This window comes from Opisthorchis viverrini (genome assembly GCF_000715545.1).
Source record: "Opisthorchis viverrini unplaced genomic scaffold opera_v5_80, whole genome shotgun sequence".
Lineage (NCBI taxonomy): Eukaryota > Metazoa > Platyhelminthes > Trematoda > Opisthorchiida > Opisthorchiidae > Opisthorchis > Opisthorchis viverrini.
In genome coordinates this window covers 229,560-253,895 of record NW_008751735.1, presented here as the reverse complement: position 1 = coordinate 253,895, position 24,336 = coordinate 229,560, and the positions used below count along the sequence as shown (strand labels likewise).

The 24,336-nt window shown below is 41.2% G+C and overlaps 1 protein-coding gene across 1 annotated transcript in view; it reads left to right on the top strand.

Annotated features, from left to right (window-relative positions):
• The window catches only part of T265_04650 (hypothetical protein), a gene marked incomplete at both ends in the record, with an annotated part of 41,709 nt that extends 18,902 nt beyond the window's left edge, over positions 1-22,807 (top strand). Inside the window, 2 exons of the mRNA XM_009169441.1 lie at positions 19,689-19,914; positions 22,655-22,807. Of these exons, the coding sequence (XP_009167705.1) occupies positions 19,689-19,914; positions 22,655-22,807 (379 nt within the window). The remainder of the gene's footprint in view (positions 1-19,688; positions 19,915-22,654) is intronic.
• Between the last annotated feature and the right edge of the window lie 1,529 nt (positions 22,808-24,336).

Sequence of the window (24,336 nt, the reverse complement as noted above, 5' to 3'; positions counted from 1 at the left end):
CAGATTAAATTTCTTGCGTGACTAAAAATCACGAATAATGGCTCAGGATTTATTGTGGTGAAGTTTCATCTCGTTGGCCGTCTCTGGACAAAATTCTGGTGCTTTGTTGCCTGATAATAAGACAACCTGAATAATACAGACAGTGATTAACTCATTCTCCATCAACTTGGCCTAGGAACTTCAAATGTTGCGCCACTTCGTCTGTGCGTCGTTTCTATTGGTGGCTAAATACTAACAGTGGTACTCTCAGATGATCTGAAACCTCCCGCTATGTCCTAGCTAGATCCACCAATTTCACAATTTACACTATGGTTCCTGATTAATTCCATTAGCTTTGGCGAGTGAATAGCTTCTCTCGCCTAAAAGCAACATCATTTTCCAAATCATAGTGGTTGTCTTTTCGTTCCTCACACGATGTAGGAACCAGACTTGGACACTTTAGTGTGTATGATGCTCTCCATCAAATTGTAACCAAGAACGCGCTAATCAACTAATGAGAAGTAAAATACTCTGTGTGGGAAGTCGTCCGCCGTGGATTCAGGCAACATTTGAGAACATCATAAACGAGAGATTCAGCTGGGTTCCAGTGAGTCTCTCGAAAGAACCAAAATGGTTTGCAAATGAGTGTATATTCGCTAACATTTGATCACGTTATTGAGACTGCGCAATTGGAAGACAGGCTGCGCTATGTCCTTCCTAAATGTGCGTCATCGAGTGATCGTTATAAGACGGTTAAATGTTTTAAACACAAGCCGGAATGTCGCAGGTGCTTTGTGAATTTTTGCATTCGCGGGGAAGTTACATCAACTCACAGACAATGAAATATCTTCTGGCTTGCAGTTGCTCTGTTGACGTCCCAGTGTCGGTACCATCATCCTGGTATTGCGGACTGGTATTGTCCTACTATGAAACAATCATCATAGCGTTATTGCATGAAACATCCTTCGCGACAAGCAGCACACCGTGAATTTCCCCCTTCCCTTGAAGGTGGCCTAGTTCATCTCCTAGGCTCATAACAGATGCACCAGTTTCATTGTTCTAATGAACTGGCATATTATCTCTAAAGCTTTTGTCGTAATTGTCACATAATTCTGTAGAACCAGCGACGGCAACATTAAAGTCTCTACATTTCGGCATCTCTTTTAGTGTACATCCTTTCTAAGCAACTGTAAAACGATCTCGTTCCGTAACATTGTTGTATATGTCAACATAAAATTTTGGACAGACAAAGCTTCACTGAAATTTATTTGGTTCAACAGAGGAAACTGAGCTAAAGTCCCTGTTGTACTGGTGGAATTAGTCAAAGTTTAGGCATGCGAAATGACATCTGATGAATTGGTCTGAGCCTACTTTGTGTGCATCGACGGTTCGATTGTCAGTAACGCGTATGTTTCGTTTTATCGTACATATGCCTAGCAAGCGCACATAGCTTAGCAACCGGCTAATCGCATGGGTTAGGTTGGCGTATTACCAGCCCAACCCTCACCACTAGAGAAATACGTGTGGGAATTGTCTTCCGAACACAAAGTGTGACATCACCCTTAGAATTGCCTTTGTCAGCGGTCTATTTTCACGATCCTTTAAAAAGGTTGGCATAAGGACTTGTGAGAGCAGTATCAAATGGGTAGAAGTGGGCAGATGAAAACAGTTAAGTGCTAATCAACAGAGACGTATTCGTAGAGCCTGTTACGGCGTATATCCTTTTTCCACGTGGTACTAACCCTTTATTCGGCAAAATAAATCGCAGGTAAACTCGTAGAGATCAGTTGGTTATCCATACTCCTCTGTGTTACAGACTGTTCAGCAAACATTTCCTCAACGTTTGCAATCGGTTATAGTTTTTTTTTCAGTTCACCCCTAATTATGTTGTTGTAGAGCGAACGGGTTAAGCCATCGTTTGAATCTAGTCACATGCAGTACCACTGTATGGTAGCGTCTGAAAGGACGAATCAACCATAATGGGAACCAGTGTGATCGCGTAGATCTCTTTTGAGCCGAAGCAGTAAGCATCCTACTAAATGTTGATTAAATTTAACACGAAAAGTTTTTTGACGTGCTGTGGATAGCAACATCTTGTCAGCCACTTCCGACAATTGCATCCATCGGCAAACACAGAATCAGAAGCCTTCCTGGTCCAGTTGGTTCATAGTTTTGAGTAATTTATGACATTCATCGCACTCCCTATTTTCCCTGAAACAAGCCGAATATTACAAATTACCAACTGAGCCGATCAGTGATTCTCTGGGAGTTGATTCCTGATCAAAATTGACTGTTGAGGAATGTAGAACATTGTTGTGTTGGTTCACCTGCGTGCAATTCGGTTGCCACCGGCAGATGGGTGAGGTGATAAATTAACGCGTGTCATAAAAGGATTATGTTGAAATTGATATCATCGATCAGTTGTTGTTCCCCTGTGGCTGACTCTCAACAGAGCGCGAAAGATTAATAGAGAACGACAGAAAAAGTGCTTATAAATATATGATCGTGTTTCACATTGAGGTATCAGTTCAATAATAGCATGTTGTATGCAAATTTGTTCCACAACAAGTACATAAAAAACGTTTGTTTATATAACCGAACCTATATTGCTTCATTTCATCTTGAGAAAAATTCGTGATAGATTTAGCAGATTCATTACTTGGCAGAAAACCTTTTATACGACATTATTTATAATGAATAAGTGTTAGTTCAGTTTGAACAAGTCAGTTGGTGTGTAGGAAGCATTCGAGTCATGCTTTAGGTGACTTGAGCTAATCAAGCTGCGGTCCCAGATTGTCTCAGTGAAAGCGCTGAAACTATTCTTCTTCAGGATTTATTCATAAACTACGCTGGGAATCGTATCAGCTGGTATCAAGTGGATCCGAACAAATAGTCGATGAGAGTTAGACAAAACCAGATGTGATTAGTTTGTTGAGGATACTTTTTCTTCTCAAAAAAGTGGTGGTTAATAACAGGTTTATTCGCACAAGGGATGCTTAAAAACTCATTCAAAAATGTGGAAATCACACGATGGAGAAGCAGATGTAATAAAGGGATCTGTGCAACACGTGCCTCATAAAAGATGTTGATCGAAGTGCATTTCCTTCAAGAAATTTACGCCTACAGCTAAAATTAGATATAATGACCAGACCCGCTTATCATTGGCACAGTCATTAACAAGTACGCTTTTTTAATTATTTGGTATTTCAAACCATTAGAACATGTTTGTATGCACTGTAAAATTTACAAGATCTTATTTAGCAAATTACAATGTTGACGCTTATGGAAGAAAGCTTAAAAGTTCGCAATTCTAAAAAATAGGAAGTTATGTACAAAGGAATTCTGTGCGCGGTGATGGCAACTGAAAAGCAAGAGGAAATCAATATAGATAAGATCGGGGCTACATACACTTTAGATGAATAGAAATCAAAGAAAAGGGGGTTGGATGAGGGATAGGTCAATAAGTCATGGAATCGGGTAAGTGACTTCAATGTCAGACAGACTTGTGGGAACGGGTGTATCGTAGGCCAGTTCAAATTCGGAGGTCACACAGGTTTCTTTTGGATGCAAAGTTGTCGGACAGAATGCGAGAACACAATCCCGTATCTCTGACTGGTAGTGGGAAGAAGCCAAACTCAAGCGCGATTGCATCACATTTGGCCGAAACCTGTCATGTCATAGACAAGGAGCAAGCCTTTACTATCATGTACCGGGTACCTCTGAACCGACCACGATTGGTACGATCCAGAGTACTATCGATCGCAGAGGCGATTGGCATCCAGTTGATTGGCTGAATCCGCAAATTTGCACCCAAAAGAAACTTGTGCAACCTTTGAACTTGAACCGGCCTAAGATATATCTGGTCCCACAATTCTGTCTGACATTGAAGTCACTTACTCGATTCCGTGACCAACTGAACTATCCCTCATCCGACCCCCCTTTTCTTCGATTTCTATTTCTCTCTTAACCTTCACGTGATTTCTGCTACAGTATAGATAAACTGAACAAAAAGCCAATAAAAGCAAATTTAGCTGGAATATATCACAAAGTGTGGACTCAGCAGAGTTTTGAGTAGTGTCTCTTTAAACAAATTAGTGTTCACGTAAACGTTTCTTTTATCTTAGTACTGAAAAAAACGTTGACGGAGACTCATTAGCAGACTGCGCTTACATGATGGGCAAAATGTATTTTGAAATTGAAAAGTTTTTTTCAACAACCTTATTAGTAGTGTCTTTTGTCTAGACAGTGTGCTGTATTATATATCGAATGTTGCCCAACTGAAAAATGAGACAGCCATTTTGTATCAAATTCAGTTGAAGCTAAAATGAGGGTCTGGTACTTAGTTTAATCTCCCTTTAAATTCAACATATTATGCAAATTTGTTTCCGCTGATAATCTGTCATCCTTTATAAGCCCTAAAGCTAGGATGTTTTGTTCGCAATCTCTGTCTATCCACATATTTTTGGTGGGTGCTGCAGAACGAAATAAATTTTCATATTTTGTCTGTGCCTTTACGAGTGAAGGCTAGCTGCCACATTATGCTCGATAATTTCAGCAGGTTCGGCCATTCTGGCATGAGCTCCGTGGGAGATTTTCACAATGCAGATATTGAGAAACTGATAGGAACTGCATAGTCATAATAATAAAAAAGTACGGTTTTAAGTCTTCAGAACCAAATAATGTTGCCTGAATAAATTTCAGATTTTTTTGACTCGTTCCCTGTCACATTTATTTGAACCAACACTTTGTTTCCCAGCTGCATTTATAAAGTACAATGAGGAAAGCAGCCCCTGACGGGATTAAGGCGATATTTTCTCACGTTGATAAATGTGAAAACCGGTCATCACTTCATTTTTCTCGCATAAAATCCAATAGTTTCGTCAAATTCAAGCCCCTAATTTTTATTATACGGAAGCGTAGCATCGTTTGGACGACCCGATTGTGACACACAACAAGAGAAACTATACCGAATACCATCTGATTACCGGAACTCTTGCACTCAGTTTTCCGCGAGTGAAAACACACTTAATGTCAATTCTTTAAAATACCGTCTACTTTCAAAACGCCGCCTTTTTTGAGCTTACAAGAACTGAGTGACTTGTGAGCGGACAACATTCAGAGAAAGTTAACTGTCTTATTGTACATAGCACCAAGAACGGGATCAGCTTAGCTTAAAATCAAAACTTCGGAGCCTTTGGAATGGAAGCTGCCGAAAATGGCTTTAAAAAGAGTAGTTTGTGGATTTGTGGTTGAGTGAATTCCGGTTACTGAATACATGTCACGCAAGGATCCTGAGCATCCATGAATTAAACCACAGGATACATGGTCTGTCGGTCCATTTGTCTGCTTAATCAACCACTACTGAAACTTCCTGGTTTATGAAAATTCAAGATTATTTTGCTTCACAAAATCCCATAATATGATGGCTGTTGATGATAGTACGAAGTAGGGAGGGATGGGAGAACAATTTGAAGGGCGCTTTCTTGTTAGGAGGTTTCTCCGTTGGATGACCGCTTTTAAGTATTTGTCATCTGTTGACTTCCGGGCAGAAAGAATTCAGACACCCATTTCTAATTGTAATTGCCCTAAATCCAAAGTGACATGTTACAAACTTTAGTTGCCAAAATAAATGAGTCCACTGGTTTACCCGCTGTTCATAGGAATCCGACCCCCATCAAAATCCACTTAGAGATATTATAGCCTCAATGATAATTCTTTCTGAACAAGCGCAATTATTTTATTATTAAGCAATGTGCGTACAAATAGGCTCAAATGATCGAAACGATATAATCAAACTTGCTCACTGGCAAATGGGTGGGATGATTCGACTCGTAATCAGGGGACAAATGTCAATCAGTGTATACTTTGTGCAAATATAACTGTGGGTACTTAGCTAGGATCCCATGTAATAAGGACTTAAAGTGGTCCATCAAGTTGCTATCGTATGTGTTTTAAAGCTGGCATTGACAATCCACGGGACCTTAGGAGAGTTTGCCTCCTGATTGGGTTTTTGTATCATTCACTTCCGGTTTGCGGTAATTGACTGACTTTAGGATACCATTTTGTTTTTAAGCGGCCTTTCATCGAAGAATGCCTGGTTAGGTCTCAACGGATGAGTGAGTTCTCATACATCTAATGTACGTGATTCAATGCCTAATCGTTTACCTAACAAGGAATGACACACCTAAACGAACTGGTTTAAGATATATGTTCAGTCAGCTTGCGCAGCGTGAATTTTATATAACGAATGTAAACTTTTCTGTGAAACTGTTGACCACAAATCTCAAGACGTATCTTTTGAATGCTGACGGGATCAGCTAATCGGTTTACTAAAGTAATTCGGGAGCTTCGGCTTTACAAAGTCCTTCTACAAACTGTGAATAAGAGGAAAGCAGCGTCAGCTGTTACCACCATTATCAGTTGATATTCGCATGAATTACGTGGACTGGATTGGAGTTGCCTCTCAACTCATCTTCACAATCTCATGCATTCCGGGGTTAGTCCCTAGTTTGGACTTTTCCCCAGTAATACCATGGAGAGTAGTTTTTTATTCATAGAAGATTCCATTCCAAGCAGGCTAGTCGTATTGACAGAGCTTTTCAGTCTAATTACTTTACAAACTTCTATTCTACGGTCAACTTCTCAGTTTTCAGTGGAACTCTAAAATCCATGGCATTTTATCTGAGAAAGTAGGCGTTAGTCACACTGAGTAGAAAACTATACATAACGTGTCTCACCCGCTAGTCGCCAGTGAGGAACGCCGGGTAGTGGAAAAGTTGGACAACCGGAAACGTGCTAGATGGAGCACGGAGGAGAAGTGCTGCGAATGCACTGCAATTGCTGCGAAGCAAAACAAAATCAAACTAGGTGAGGTAGCTGCGGAATCAGCTAGACGCGGTGTCTGGTTCTTTTTTTGATACAATGCCGAAAGCTCCTTCGCTGGGGATGACAAAAAGCGTTATTTGACTTCAAATGAATTCAAGTCTAAGTGAACTTTGAAGATTCCATGGGTAAACTAACTGCTTCTTCACCAGTAGGAGTGTTTCATATGAAAATGCTGAGAAATAGGGTTACGTCTACACAGAGAGCACGTTCAGTTACGAAAAACACAGCATCTTGAAGGCTCACAACCACCACCAAATACGTGGTTTTCAAGAAATCCTCGCTGAACTATCGGGACCAATCTCAGTTCAGATGGGATCCAGAAGTTACGGTCCCAGTGACTTCAGGTTTACCATAAATGCTTGATTTGTGTTACACGAACGGCTTTACAAAGGAATGGATTTGTGATCATAGCCAGTGAACTCATTACACGTTGTAAAATGTTCTACTGAACTTTTCCGTATTCTGGATGTACTTAGTGGAGTTTATCCTGTACCAGTGAAGCTGAACAAGTCGAACTGCCCTTTCTTGAGGTTTTGTTGAAAAGAACGCAAAATCTGTTGAGGTCTCATGCTCTTCAGTCTTAAAAGCATGGGGCAGTGGTGGCATTTTTCGTTTAAACCAAACGGATTCTTGCCAATTGTCAGTACGAAACAACAGTGACGTTTTTGCTCAGTGGACAATTTGACTGAGCATTGTACATTTGTTTCACGGATACTAAAATCATTCAGCAAACAGCATCTCAGGAGACTCGAGCGCCTTTTGAACCCGCCATAAATCAGACCTTCGGTGGCTCACTGGCAGTGCAAGTGAAGAGCTCTAGACAGAATATCGCGTCGCTCATTCTTTAACTCTTGGAATTTACATGATGTGGTCACATGCTGAGTCACGATATCTCAGGAATCTCAGGGTTCATTCGATTTCTTTATATGTGCTAATTATGTGCACATATATTGCTTGACTAGGAGTAAATGGCTTTACTAATCAGAAGTTCATGTTCTAACGACTCGGTGTCAAACTACCCAATAGGTGCCTGGTCGAAATCTTCCCGGAGTTGCGCTTTGGTGATGAGTCCCACTAGTAAGCTGTTGAGTGCTTCCCGAACTTCCAGCACAGTTTAGCTTCACTTGTTTAAAGTAATCAATTCATCTTGTGATAGAGAGTTTGCTTGCCCTCCTAAAGCCGACATTACTGGTCAGCGCGTTTGCCTGGTCATGTTCATGCAGCATAGCAGAGCAGACAACGACATAACGTGAACGGTTCTGATTCATTTGGTGATATTGTTTTGTTGACATTGTACAAGCAATCAACTTTTCGACCATTTTCGGGGAAATGCATATACCAAGCATCTTTCTTTTTTTACTGTACTTTAAGGCCGGAAAAATCGTTTTGCATAGAGATTGCGTGTCACGTTGCTAGACTACTAGCGACAGCCGCACGTTACCCACCGAACTCGCAACAATTTAGTCTACTTTGACGGTTCGTCCTAGATTTTAACCACATTGGCGGTTACGTAGTACCATTATCGATTTATTTGAAATGCACCTATCTCAGCCAGTGGAAGAATTCCGGGAATATTCACCTTCTCCAGAATGATCTTGCTCGCAGGCGGTAGCCAGTAAATGAGGTGCTCACTGGGGAGATAATCAATAATGTGTGCATAGCACATTATGAAATCAAAGGTAAAAGAAGCACATAGATTTTATTGCCCACGTTTTAGCTCGAAGAGCGAAAGTGCAGATCTACGTTTTGAGTGGGTGTCAGTTTTGAGCTTTTCAATAATGTACTCTCACGAAAATGACAAGAAGTTTGTGTACCTTCTTAGTCAGGCAGGTATTGTCTGGAGTAGTCGGTTAACTGGGTCATAGTATGTTCTGAAAAGTTCATTCACTGAGAACACAGCGAACTGAGATGCATTCTGGTGCATTGCTCCGAACCATATTTCCGCTAAAAGCTTGACCGAAGTTTCAAAAAGGTGATCTGTGCTACCTAGTCGGACACAAATAAAGAACGGAAGGAAAATAACAACAGGAACGTTGCCATACCATAGTGGTCGGGCTGCAATGTTGCAGTGATCTATCGGGCCACACTGGTTGGAACTCAGTACCTGATTGTTGGTATGTACCTAAAGGTTAAACCATACCAAGAAGGGCAACTTCACTGTCATCTTAGTTCGTTCCGAACTAAAGAACACATGCCCTTTACCAGCTGACCACAAACTGATTTCACAATGTCCCTTTTCCACATGGAGTTTGGTGGCTTTTTTATCTGTGAGTTTAGCCAACATCTGGCTACGCGCTTTCGTTCGGTTCAGCGATAACTGGAAAGAACACAATAAAACTTGCTAAGGCGAATTTTCAATTGATTGTCCTTTTTTATACTGGAATCACGTGGTTCTCTCTTGCTTCTTAAGTGCATTTATTTTACTCTAAAGCAGGAAAAAATATGGTGAAATGCAGAATACTGTTACAAATGTTGTCAGGCCTAAAAATTGTATTCGTTTTTCTTCTGAGTATCCGTAGAGAATGTACGTCATCCTTTGTTTTAGAGGCCACTAATTGTTCAGTTCTTCACTAAACGTTTCGTCGTCACTGACAAGTTAATTGTCAGGTTGGCCAACGAGTCAGCAACTGGCGACTACATCCTAGCCTCAGAGAAATCGACACCTCTTCACGTGTGTTCACTGTCATTTTGATGATAATCCCGAAAAAAAAACACCTGGGAGACCACGGAAGGTCTTCTTTAAGGGAAGCGGGAGGTGACCAGTTCGGACCGCACCACACCTTCTCTACGCTGAAGTCATGACCCTTTGTATTACGGTTGTTTCCCAATGGATTTTGTGAGGAAGCAGTGGCAAGTTACACTTTGTCTAAAGCGAATTCGTAAGGAGAGCAACCATGTATAATCTGTTACTGGCTTTTGGCATACTGTGTCCGTTGCAGTGAAACAGCCTTGAGAATTTCTGCAGTTGAAGTGACGTAGAACACAAACGTATTCATATTGGCATCCCCATCAAAATTCTTGACGTATACATCTTTCTAGGTATTAGTGGAAGAGCTGTTAATATCCCTGTTTGATGTTTCCACCTGCTTTCCGATACTCAGACTCCGATCCCTTTTATTCTAGCTGGAGTTCACGCTGCTCAGAGCTAGGAGTCGTTGATCAGCGTGGCATAAACGAGCCCCGATATCTGGAAATCCTGTCTACCTCCAAGGATTCACCATGCTAATAGGACTTGTGCGTTCTGTTGGCTCATCTGTTCGTTTTTAATTTGGTGTCCTCAATGATTGGATAGGAGTTTTTCTTAACGACCCTCAAAAACGACGCAAATTGGACAGTTTCAACATAACTGCCAATTTAGCGGAACGGGTATTATTAATTCAACTTTATTTTTCTTGTATGCCGGTAACAGTCATTCGTTCCCCACCCACTTCGTTACCCAAACCATGAATCTACATTTACGTTCTCAAAAAGTATGATAAATGCTATTGCGCTGGACAGATTTGTGGGATCAGATCGGACAAACGAGACGGAATTATTTTAAATGTTTCTCTGTCACAAGGGATTGAAATAAAACAATCAATTCAGCTTCTCTTCGATACGAAATGAAATAAGATCATAAAATGTGCCATTGGGTCAGAAGATTTGGAATGGAATCTCGGGTGGCTTTTGCGAAGATAGAGTAGTGGAAGGGTTTTCACAAATCCTCATTTCGCGCTGAGCTCAGCTGGGTCCTATTCAGTTTGATTGAAAAGAGATTATTCACATGTAAATAAACTTCGTTCACTTAGAATATACACTAATTGTTATGCGAATCCACACAATTTCTAACTTCTTGTCTTCTAAATCCGTTTAGCACCGATAACGTCTTACAAAATTAACGTTTGTTTAATCATCTGCTGTCATATTAACCACCGTTAACACTGCTTTACGCTTTGCGAATGAGCATATCTAGGGGTTCCAAACGCGATATCCATTAAACCGCGTTCTTTAATGAGTCGTACCGATCATTCCAAAATTATTTCAGCCTATGGTAGTACCTCCGTGGAAACCTAACGGCTTGTTGAAGCTTAGTTGTTATGTGGTGTGGTTTAGGCATGCAGTTTGGATTGCTAGGCGAGGCTTAGGTCCCAGTTTTACGTGACTGCATCGCGTTATTTTGATGTCTAGCCGGCGGTATAGCAAGTTCTAATCACATTGTTTTTGCGTTAGAGCTATTCCCAGCTGTTTCGTAACACCTGCTCCTGTGCGCACAAAGATAAGAAGACCTTCTTGTTTCCGACTACGCGGCCTATCATTCTTCTATTAAAGGCAAACAACAGTCATGAAGAATCTATAAATACACTGGAGAATCGGTAATTTCGGCGCAATAGGTAGACGTTGATCTGTTCACTGAGCTTGAGTGAGCTCCACCAAACCACACCCCGAAACCAGTTTTGTGGAGTAATGTGAGTAATGAAGCTCACAAAATCCGAATTACTGCAGAAAATGCAGAGTAGCTCACAGGTTAGGCGATCTACTGACTGATTGGTTGAGAAGGATGCTTTTTTATCAATCTTCATACCGTTAACACCTGACTTGGCAACAGGAAGAATACACAGCATTATTGATTAACAGTATACATAGATACAGTCGCAACAGCGTTATCGAATTTTCACAAGAAAATGTCGTTGGAAATGCCAACAGATATAAATCGATGTCCTTTTTTGACTTGAGGGTGTTTCGCTGTTAGTTCCGTGGAGCAGAATCAACGGGCCCCTTGAGTTTGAGCTTCCAATCTGCCATGGTAATTATCTTGAAAGCTATTTGGCTGGAATTCTATGCCAGAACTTTATTTATGATGTGGGGCACTCCGAAGTAGCCAAACAAGCATACATACTACGGGAAATAATACCATATGGCTAAATACCTTACCACTCTATGCAGAGGTAGTGTGAGAACAGATGACCGTTTCCTTGGGTGAGAATCACTCTCAGGTTCATTGAAGCAGAAACGCCGCCATCCTCCAAAACATATTGCTTAAAAACGTTCTGCCAGGAAAGTGCACACTGCTGTCACTCAGCGGTTGTTCTTGACCAGTGGCTCAGTATCTAGTGTAATTGAAGAACCTTTAAATTCGTGAGTCCATTGCTAATAAACAAATATAAGCTGTGCGCTGCATCATAAGGGACTGAACCTTCACACTATAATGTCAATTCCTTTGGATAGGTCAACCCCTGATCCTTAATATGCCGGAATTGAGATCAAAGTTTCGGGATCAAACGTAGAAAATCAGCCGCTTTTTCAAGGCGCAGTAGTTTTCATATGAAAGAGATTGTGAAAAGGAGTTAGACACTTCTCCTAGGGGTAAGAGTTTGGAAGGTAAGAACATCATTCGGAAAGCACTTGAGGTCAAGTGTCCTGGGTATTGAATTCCTTGAGGGGTCAGCTGCAGTTTTAACCCTTACTAGATTTTAACAACAAAAGTCTTCTTTGACGAGGCGTTGGATTTACGGTTTCTTGACGCTTGAAATGAATGGCAGTAAGTGTTTCAAAGCTAAAATTTATCTAATCTTCAGTCCTTTTTATCCCCACTCCAAACCACATAGGCAGCGGAATTTAACCGAGTGTGAATCGAGTGTCTTTCACAACCTTCCAGAGCATTCCTTCGCTTGGGCATGCTTGGCCCCGGTTCTCTACATCTATCGGATATGATGCTTAGTAAACGTTATCTCATTCTAGCGACAAAGCCAACGCTCACACTTAGAGCTGATTATTCCGGCTTTCAAAGTTAGCAATGCAGGTGGCTGCACTTCGTAACTCTGTGATGTGACCCTAAACGGTTGAGTAAAGTTATAGCAACACAGGTGGGAACGCAACTCGGGTGCTCAAAATGGGCTTAACCGGCCGTGTGGTCGCTTTCGTGTTTATTTGACGATCAGTAATATATCTCTTGCGTTGTCGTACTACATATTTTACATCAGGATCCTACATGCCTTGGCAACTATCCTTGTGGCCACCCTGGAAACCAATGCAACTATCTATCCGGTAAAAATATTAAAATGATTCCTTGCTGCGGAGCGAACTTGAATAAAAATGCGCACACCCAGATTGCCGGAAATAATGAAACCACTTATTGGCAGAAGCATGGCACACATGATGTCCCCGTTTGACCGATCGATATGCGAAAAATTCCAGACGATCGTCGGTTACAGTTAGCTCAGCGGAATCGAAGCATCATGGTATTTGGTTTGGAGCATTATTTGGGATATCAGCACTTGATTCCATCAAAAGTAAATGTTGTTACCAATAAGCCCACCTATTTGGGTCATTCGCTCGCATGCACAATATACTATTTATATCTATCTGCAATACTCATTATAAACGGATAGAATTAACTCCCACAACCAGCAGGTGCTACTAACCATTACGTGGCTTAAAAAACAACATATATATATATATCAATTTAGGTGGTGTACTGCAGGGAATAATATGGATATAAACTAGCAGAGTGTATATTCACTCCCTTCACACCTGAATACAGAGCTTCGGTAACCCACTGCTGAATTTCGCGAATTTTGGACAAAAAATTTCGTTGGTGTCCCAAGAAACGCAGTTACTGGAATACGTTTTCAGACTCAAAAAGCTTGAAAAAATGCATGGCTCAGGAGAACCGAACTTCATAGGTGGTTTGCCGTAGTTATACGTGATGAAATAAGAGTTGTGATCTATCAGCACCTGCAGTCAGCATCTGGTATGAGTTGCCTAGCTGGTCGGAAATCCATTTTGCTCAGGTACCCAAAAGAGCTCTGGCGCAGATTTTTAGAAATTAGAATGTCTGAGACCACACGAATGGGTTGATAAGCTATATTCTCAAATGAAAAAGAAGGGTTAGGAATGACGGCGGAAATATCTGTGCCCGATGAGGCTATTTTGGTGTTTTTGACGAAGCACCATTATGTTTGATGAGCGATCTTTGACAAAAAACAGCAACCACATTCTAACACAACGAAGAAAAGACAATTTGTCCAATCATTCCAGATATATTATGTATGCTTCTCCCATGCGAACGCTTCAACCGCATCAAATATTTTCGATAAGATTCCAATAAAAGAATCAGATATGTGCCCGCAGGTTACGTTGACCATGGAAAGGAAGACAAAAATATAAATTTTCAAAATCCCGGTTTCATTTGTCGTGGGTGCAGACGTTTGATCACCTCGGTTCTTAAACTTTAAATGACTAGGATTATAACTCAGAATAAACGTAAACAGGTTCTGTCTAACCGCATCACTAGACTATGGTCCGTTTGAAAGCACACCTCTGGCAAAACCAAAAAATGTACCGCTTGAGGAATCAACCAAGTAGAGCAAAGCGTAGACTGTAGACATTTATAGGCAAACTGACTGGGTCTTCAGCAATTTCAATGGTTTGGATTACACTTACAAGCATAAGAGAACAGAATTGAAAGTTGTTGAATAAAAATTCTTGTTTTTTCCTTAGCGTTGCTTCTATATTCGTCCTCTTCAAACTGTCGCCAACTTTCGCAATAGGGAAAATGTGCTGATCTGAGATATGTCTGATTCTATGAGGACCTCAGCTCGTTGCTTGATTAGCGCACGTGATGAAAGGTTTAAGCGGCACGTTTCCAGACTCGCTATCCCTTTAACCTCCAAAAAACTGGGTACAATGAAATGTGGGTGAATACTAAATTCGATAAATCGGTTACAGGGAAACAAAAGTCGAGTTTCAGCTTTTTCAGTTTAGTAGATATGTTGTCTCTATAAGTCGACAGAGGTCAAAGCATGGATTGAAGAAAGCTGGCCGAAAGTTCACAATTTTAGAAAAATCAAAATCATGGACGCGACAAGTATAACAATCAACAGTGGGTCTACCATAGAGCAATCGTCTGCTTGAGTGCTCGAGGTGGTTTCTTTAAAACCGCTGTAATTGTCCTTGGGATTGTTCTGGAAATTTGCGCCCACTGAGATATACCAGCGCATGAAAAATTCCCCGCCCATGTGGTCACAGGCAAATACACTCGAAGACCGATCTAGGTGTGCTGTCGAGGGCGGAACCAAATAAGGGACATAACCAGCCGGATATGCTCAGCTCGTCGTAGAAACTCTCAATCTAATTCAGTGTACAGAATGCTGGTCTGTATGCCTCACGCGGTTTGTGTTTTCTCAAACTTTGCATTATAAATTACCCGTAAATAAGAAAACAGTTTATTCACACAGCTGGCGAAATGCAACCAGCCCGCTGGTATTGGGATAAGTGAACGAAGTGTGGTATGGTATCCTTTGTGAATGCCACTCAGTCACTGCTGGTCATCTAACTGCGAACGTGGGCTAGGCCGGTCGGGATCCATTCGAACGGTTAAGCTTGATTTCATCAAGGAATATTCCCAGACGAAGGTTAAATTGGTTTGTTTTTCTGATGCTGTGTTTTCCAATTACCCGATATTTACCACCCACTAAACAAGGATCGACATTACGTGAAGGAAAAACACAAAAAATGGTACTCCAAAGTAAATGGGTTTTCAAGCTTTGTTTTTGTATGTTCGGATTACGCCATAGATGTCTAGGTGGCAAGAACTAAGGATGCGTCACTCATACACACGCCATTCCGGATCGGAAATCGCCCTTATTTTAAGCGCTTTTGTTCTGTTAACCAGGAACAGGATAGATTCTTTCGGTGGAACTCCAACAAAATAGTACGGAAGAATGGTGAATAGGAAGCGGAAAACTGGATACTCATAAAAGAATTTTCACCACACTACTGTTCGAAGGGGACCAGGATGGTAGAGTTCTAGCGGTGATTAAATCGGACTGTTACGGGAACATCTGATACTATAACTATATTGCTAATCAAAAAAGCAGGATGTGTGCTTATATAAACCACTCTAGGCGAACAAACTGTTTGGTTGCTTCCTGTGCATAGCTGTCTTAATGTTTCTGTCTACTTCTTTATTAATAGGAAGGCATTCTTTCACAATAGAATAGTTTTGCGGGGCCCATGCAAACGTGGTCACTTGCAAGCCTCACAAACCAACTTACGTTTGTCTCCACAGTCATATTCTACCTTCTGGTTGTTTCTGTTAGTAGTTCGGAAACATCCAACAGTAGGTGAAAAAGGCACATTCTATGGTGGTGCTTGTACTCTGTACCAATGTACTTGAGATGACCTGTTTGCTTGTTATTCACAAACTCAATTATATATTATGCATGTACAAAGCAACTAGGCACAGCTTTCTTCACGCCCTTGAAAGATAAACACGTAGACAAAAGAAATTTAGCGAACTAGTTGTGACTCTCCACGATTTTGAGTGAAGTGATCTATCTTTCTGTTGAGTTGGACTTGGAACCTTAAATCCACCGGTGGTCTCATTATGCAGCCAAAGAACGCTTGTTTGGAGAGCACTGGTTTGGGATTACCGCGCTCGCCGCTGAGCAATAGGTGCACAACGGGTGGGAAATTGGTTTTGGGCTGTCCCTTAATATCTGCACCTTCCGATATATATATATATATATATATATATCCAAGATCACGGGGTGAACGAAGCTGACCAGGAGTTCAGTTAACATTGAACGGATATTTTTTTCACGGATACATCCTAAATTGAGGTCAGTATCGTATGCACACTCATGCTTCAGAACTTGTTTCTGCGTATATGCACACACTACATGTTGATTAGTCCTTCCTCTGTGTTAGTTACAACTCTATTTGATATTCTCTTTTGATGATGATCATTGATGCTCCAGTTACCTGACAATGCTACGATCCACCACCAGCTCTAAGGTTGTTTATGCTCTTTAAAGCGAGGAAATTTTCGCTGGATGGGCAATTAAAATGCTGATGGGTTTGAGAACTGTAAATAATCCGTTGCATTCCTTCTAATTCCTGAAGTAGCAGAAGGCTGAGGGAGCATATCTTTTGTAAAATTGGCAAATAAGATGGCATGATATTCTTCCACATGCATATCTACTTTTCAGATGCGTTTCAACGGACATTCGGACGGAGTATCCACTTGGGACGTGTTGTCTGATACGCTGCGTTATCACTATCCCACACACTGTATGTAATGTTAAAATAACGCACAGGCTTGTGCGACATCTGACAGGCTCTTAAGTTAGCAATTAATTCTAATCTCAACAGCGCCATGTAACTCGAATCTTCATGTCTAATGCTTAATGAATTATTCTCAACTGTGGTCTAAAAAAGCATTTCGGTAGGCACTACAGAGTAAAATCGAATCTTTGGCTATAACAAAAGCATATAAATCCAGACACTCTCAAGTGTCCCAAGCACACACGTAGAACTGGAAAAAGTGAATTCCTAAATTCTGAGACGAGAGTCGTTACAGATACGCTCTCCGGAAATAACATGACGTACTTAGGAAAAAAACGAACCATTGTTGGCCTGCATTCGTTTAGGCTTATCTTCAGATTGTGATATCTGTGTTAACTCTGTGTTATCAGAGTGAACGAGCTAGTCAGCAGTGAACGTATTTATAACGTGTTCAGTGTGTATTATCTGAGGTAAATTGTGCTGGAAAATCTGGATTCAGGTTGGACTTTTAACGAATGATTAAGATTCCTCAAGAAGACGACCACTAGTATTTGGCCATTTCAACTTGTGCATGCACGGTTGGGACGGCTGTTCAGAATGCAATGGCATGGTTCCCCATAAATCTATGAACAGCAAGGTTTACATTACACGCGAAACCCCTAAATGACAGAAGTACAGCCTTGCTTCATTCTCTCAGCATAATTATGTTGTACGTTGGAGTTGGTTATTGCATACGAGATCATGTTTCGGGTAGTGTGCAGATCTGTGGTCGAAATTATCCGGACTGGATGGAATCGATGTCTTACGCTTGAGGAACACAAGTGGCCAAGTTTGTAATAAGTTATTTTTGAGCAGTTTGTCGGCGATACATTCAAATGTTACTCCTGTGCATAATGAACAAGTGGAAAACAATAGCTCGTCTATGTGATCGACTGCCTTGCCAAATAAGAGACACAGGGAGTCGCGTCTGATTCCTGAAAAAAAACATGAAAATGTGGGGGGGGAGGAGTGATAAGTGGTGCAAAAGGCCTTTAATATGCCTCTCAGTCGGTTAGTTGTAAATTCTGTGATACGCAACGCTTAAGAAGGGGGGGGGGGGGAGGAGTGATAAGTGGTGCAAAAGGCCTTTAATATGCCTCTCAGTCGGTTAGTTGTAAATTCTGTGATACGCAACGCTTGCTTGAAATAAATGGCGTATCCTCCGTAAATTGTTACGTCGTTAAGTAGGCGATTTTTTGAAACGGATCCAGTTGAAAAAGAACATCGCGAACAAAGGATTTTTTCATTCAGGAACATGCTATATGTAAATTATTTCTCAAAACATTCCCATGAACTGAATGAGTAGCGCGTTTATTGAAAGATACATTAATCTAGAGTTGTATGCATGATTATCATTGCAAGCAAATTCTACAGGTTTTCAACTCCTCCCCCTCTTCTTCCTGATCATCGTCATCGTCATTGTAATAATAATGATAGTCATTATCATCGTTATCAGTGCTAATTACAACGCCAGGTAGAGAGTTTGTGACATTCATAAAATCCCTCGTTCTATACTGCGATGTCATATTCTGTCTACCTCGAGTCTTCTACCACTCTTGATTTGAAACGAAGGCAAAGCTCACCTCGTTGGTCGGTTACTACGCGAATGTGCCACATGGTCCTGCCAATTTTGTAAGCGGTCCTCGTTACATTTCTTGTGGAAAGCATCATCTTCAACAGACACCCGTTTCCGGGTTACCTCATCGCGAATTCAATTACTGCAATCAATTCCAGTCAGGTTTTTGAAACCGGTGGTCGAAGATCTGAAGATATCCTCTGCGAGGAGTGACGAAAATTTCGCTGCCCAACGAGAATGGATTCTTGATTCTAATCCAATTTATGCGTTCTTTCAGACCTGGTGATATGTCCTTTCGGTGCCAGGAGCAATGCTGGCATTGGGGATTTGTGTTTTGTTTCGTCTGTCCAAATGTTGTGTGGGCTAGTGGAACTCCCGAGATTCCCATAAGTTTCCACAACTTCTCTTGCCACTTGAATGGTCAGGGACGCTTTTGCACTTTGTAGACGCAAACAAACACTTAGATGCGTGCGCATTGGTCGTTTGTGTTTTAGTAACCGGAGGATCGGAGGAATAGAGAGCAAGGCAATGGGAGGAATACAACATTGAAAGTGGAATCCTATTGATGGCTGTTTCATTCAAGCAGGTTCAACACATCGTTCAAGAGAAATAAGGTTTCCGTATAGGGATGGCATTTGATGACTGCCAAAGAAGTTTGATCGTTGCAACCCCATTTAGTTTTACAGAAGAAAATAAAATTAACTAAATAGACAAAACATAATGGTGATACGTTTTTGCTAGCGCACTGTACGTTGCTCCCAAAAGCTCAGTGTAATAATTTAAATAGTTTAGTTTCGCAAAGGGGATTCTGGTGGAGTTTCAACTCAACAGCGTGATAGAAAACTTTGTCAAACCTCTGACTAGCAGTTTGTATTTTTGCCGACGTTTAATTCCAGCAGATCATCCTAATCAATTCATATACTCACAGTAGATGAAATGACCTATCAAATCAATGGCTGTAGATTCATTCACGCGATGATTTCCTGGGATTTGATTGTTCATATCTATGGGAACTGCTTTCATTCAGTCATGTTACTAGTAAACCTCGAAAAACTGGGCATTCAAATTTTCAGGCATGCTTTTTGAATTAAGTGATAAAAGGTGCATACTTTATGATGCATCCTACATTCTAGCCTAATCGGTTCTCATCAACATGTTTTAGACTATTTGAAGAACATTCGGACTTCCGTGATGCATTTGCTCGGTTTCGTCAAAAGCAACTGTCAATTCTCACACGCGATCCGGCTTTTCAGGCGCATGGTTTGCGAGTACTAAACGTTGTCGACAAAATCATCTCCAGGTTGCGCAGAATCGACACCATCCAGGACTTTCTTCTCTCACTGGGATCAAAGCACTGTCGTTACGTTCCAAACATTGAACTGGTGCCGGTGAGTTGTGCCTGATGCATCATTTAGTTCTTGCCTTTTTACCTTTGACTATGTGCGGGAATGGATATAACAGTAACACTCTCCAAAATTTGACCATCCGGGGTGTGTGCAATTAATGCGTTCGTCTATTCTCTTGGTACTGAATACGGTGGACATTCGTCCATTGAAGACTCCGTAGAATATCATCCCAAAGTTTGCGTTGTCCATTTTCGCTGTCTTCACATCACGGATAGAAAACGGATCCACATAAGAAATCCTGAAACAAGGCTGATTGGATAAACAACCTTCAGACTCAGAGAAAAGCTAGCAGCGGTAAACTTTGAAGTTTGGTGAGCAATTTCGGGGATGTGCACAACTGAGCAGGTCAAAAGAAATGGGTTTTCCGTGAGATAGTTTTCGGTGTCCCAGTTTCTCGTTGAAGGATGCACAAATTCAGTGCATATGTCGGTTTTATCTTCACACTGTATATATATATATATATATATATATGCACAAAATTTCCAGTTTTCCTACCCCCCAGTCAGAATAGGGTTATTGCAAGAGTTACAAGTATATAGTCTCACTTCCTAAGTTACAGAGCTCTATTTGAGGTCGTCCGCATAACAGAACTCATTAAGATGATGATTGAGGACCGGGCCTTCTGTGGGTGAGATGATAAGAATGCCACGTTTAACAACGTTCTGTCTGCCTTCTTCTCCTTGAACTTATCGTGTCAAAAATAAGCTGATGTTTCTATCCACTCAGAGAATTCGACAAAAAATAAGCGGCCTCGGAAGGAACTATGAGGCTCGCAAATTCTAAGAGAGACAAAACGTATGATCATTTCAGCCGGTCTGATGCAAAATAATTCCAATTAATATGGTGGTCTGTTCGTCGCGCTGGAGTCAAACACATAGCCCGCTTTAATCCTAAGGAATGATGGTTGCAAATAAGGATCTGTATATCTCTTTCAAACAGTCCCCTAACGTTTCGATAATCTTCGACTAGAGTTAAGTGCGGTAATCCCGGTTTTCCGTCCCATAGGTTCTAATTAACAATGCATGCCTTTGAGTGCGTCCAAATTCCAAGGTCAACAAAAAGCATGGTAGCGTTCGGAATAGAACTCCAGGAATTTTGGCTGCAAAAGTTGAAAGATTCAGGCAAATTGCAAAACAGTTTATCTTAACAAATACCTCTTTAATGCTGGTATATAGACGGAGTGACATGGTCTTGATTAATGCGGATAAGTAATTGAAGGGTTTGCGAAATTCGTGAAGTCCGCATTCACGTAACTCTCGTTTGCAAAGCTCTCCTCCTTACCTGAAGCCCTTAGTTTGATGAATTCATACCAAAGAGAGGATGCGCTAGACTACAGCTTTTTTCTCATATCGGCGCTAATCAGCATGACGTATCTTTGGCCTTGCTGTAGTTTGAATTCCGGACGTCAGATGTGCGAGGAGATGTGATTGTGGTCATACCTTAACGATAAATTGAACGACGTCCGATTAACTAAGCTATTTGCTTTGGTCATATGAATCAACTCTCCGGACCTCAAAGCCAGAAGAGGCACAGAATTGGAATTCTACGTGACATCCTCCAAGTCTTCAGAATATTAAATGATTGTCCCCTATCTGGTGACCTCATCCAGAGAGGTGTTTTTGAGTTAAATGTATCTTTCGCTTCTGATCGACTCGGTTTCAAACCGAGTTTGACATTCACTGTATGAAAAAGTATAATTTGAAATTTTTCCGGCTCTCTTTAATCATCGGATAAACAACAAATCAAACAGCGTATACACTCATTTGCAAACCAATTTGGTTTTTCGACAGACTCACCTGGAACCCTCTTGGATCTCTCGGTTTCGATGTTTCCAGGCAACTGGATGTGCTGCACAAGGCCACCTCATGTTTCAGTAGCTATGATAATCGGGAAATCGCGACACATATATTTTTGTAGGCTGTCGATGAGTTTTCAGCAACCTTATGAGCAGTGCATTAGAAAAACAAATCAAACAATTTGTAATCTGCCATTCGAATCCCATTGGTTTAGACGGAACGCAAGTTTGGATGCGCTACCTGAGGAACCCCAAGGAAAATGGAAACAGTCGCCGGGCTCCTGAACGGTTTTCAGCAATTCCATGAATGACCATCCTGAAAAAATTGGTAGTCGTAGAAGCGGATGCAGAAGAGAAGAAGATAACAATGCAAACCACCAACCAATCTGTCGAACTCCTTAATCGCGGCGTAATACATGTATGGAAATATCCTATTTTACCTCATGACGCCGATTTTTACGTCTTTTGTAGTATTCGGCCTGGAATTTTGAGGCGTTTAACGATGGGGCTTACATGTAAATGCCACAATAGCTTCCTTGAACGTGAATGCCAAGTACACAGAGCAACAATTTAGTTGTCCACATATTCACTGGTTGCAAAATATATGCATCCTACTCTACAACCTGTCATGCCATCAGCAATTTCTGACTTTTTCTTAAGAGGCATTCGGTATTTAATTGCTAACGAATCTACTGTTCAACTCCCCTGTCGTTAGCAATGACAAAAGAGAACGGAAGTTTTGAAGGCCTGTGCATGACAAATAGTTTCTCTGACTAGTAACAGTTAAAGAAGTTTTCTCCAGTCTTAACCAATGTGTCCTTCTACTGCATGGAAAACACAAACCACGTTATATTCAGTACATGACCAGTAAAGTGGACGGCGTAAATCATTGTCTTCTAATCTGAGAATTTCAATTTCCGGTTTCAGGCAGTTGGTGAACAATTACTTGAAGCGATCCGGCCAGTTTTGGAAGAACAAGGATTGTGGGATGATGACACTGCAGTCGGTTGGGAAGCTGTTCTGGCCTACCTGAACTGCGCGATGCGTTACGGTCTGGTACGGTCTCTACGAACGTCGTAGCGAGAAATTTATCTATTCTATTTTCTACCGTTTCATCTGAAACAGATCTAACCCGTGTAACACCAATATGTTCATCTACAGTCCACAAGCACCTTCACGACTGTTTCTTTCATGTATGGCTCCCACAAATTCAACGAGCATTCTCCTATTATCTCCATTTTCCGCAGTTTTTGCCTTCCATGAATTATTCCGAATAAGACCAAATCACTTTTTTGATGTTGCATATTCTGGGGGAGATATTTTGACTGAGATGCTCTCTGAACGTTCGTGTTTGTCCAAGAAAATTGAATAATACTGCATATGTTTCGGTATAATTTTGCTTTTGGTCCCTTTGTCTCCGGCTGAGCGACGTTAGGAATCCAAGATCACTTAGGTAGTTCTCTCTGGATGATAGGAGACAAGCGTACACTCGCCAAGTTGATACTGAGTAAAAGAACTGCCAAGCAAAAAAATGAAAAAGGTAATTATGTGTAAACGGCTTGCTAGTTTTTGTCCTGGATGTCTGCTGGTCGGTCGGGTTACGAACATAAAAATAAACAGGAGCATTTTTGTGCACGCAATATGCAAGAGAAATTCCCTGTTTTATTTCAACGCTATTGTCAGGTTTACTTTGAAAGAGCGAGACACATGACTGAGTATAAGTCAACAAACTTGGAACAGGCGGAATAAAGGACGGTTAGGAGAGGACGTAGAAATACGGTTCTTGCAAGTAAAGATTATTTTCATTTAGACCGGGATAAACAAGAGAATTGCAAAACAACGTTAGAGGCAAAGCAAAGGACGCACAATGGGCACAAAGGTTCTTTCAAGGAAGAGTTTTCCAAGGCCTGAGAAGCCCCTCTAATCATGTGCGATCCAATCTTACCTGTGAGAAACGCTGGTGCATGCAAGGCAAATAAATGGACAAATGCCATGATATCCCTTGTATCGATTCAAAATGAACGCGAGGGGTGTTAAGTATCAAAAGCTGGCTCACCATGGAAGTCTTTATTGACTCCCTAATGCCTCTGAATGATTTCGGCTACTGGTCAACAAGAGAGAGATGTTTCGAATTATTGTATACTTCAGCGTGCATGTGCGACGTAGGGAAGTGATCACCTGGCAGACTCGGCAAACAGATCAACAACCATCTGATCGATTAATAATGAATGTACCCGAGCTACAAATGTTTCACCAAATCACCAGTGTTCACGGTACCCACCATTTGGGATACTTGATTGGCAGGCGAGGGATAGTGCATTAGATATCCATTTGGAGACTGTCTTTGCATTGTTTCACATTCAGCAGCTGAATCGGTCAGAGTCGGGGAATGATTGGAACAGTTCAGTGGACTCTGTGCAAGAGCATTCACGCAGAACACAGCAAACAATGGGCAATGCAGTTTCATCTAGATGCATTCGTGAGAGTAGTTTTGTGGATGCATTTGAGATCGGGAGGATGGTAGCTCAGCGAGAAATGCCTGAAATTTCGCTTGCGATAGAATTTACACAGTTAACTAGAGACAATAAACTACTAGTTCTCTTGTCGAA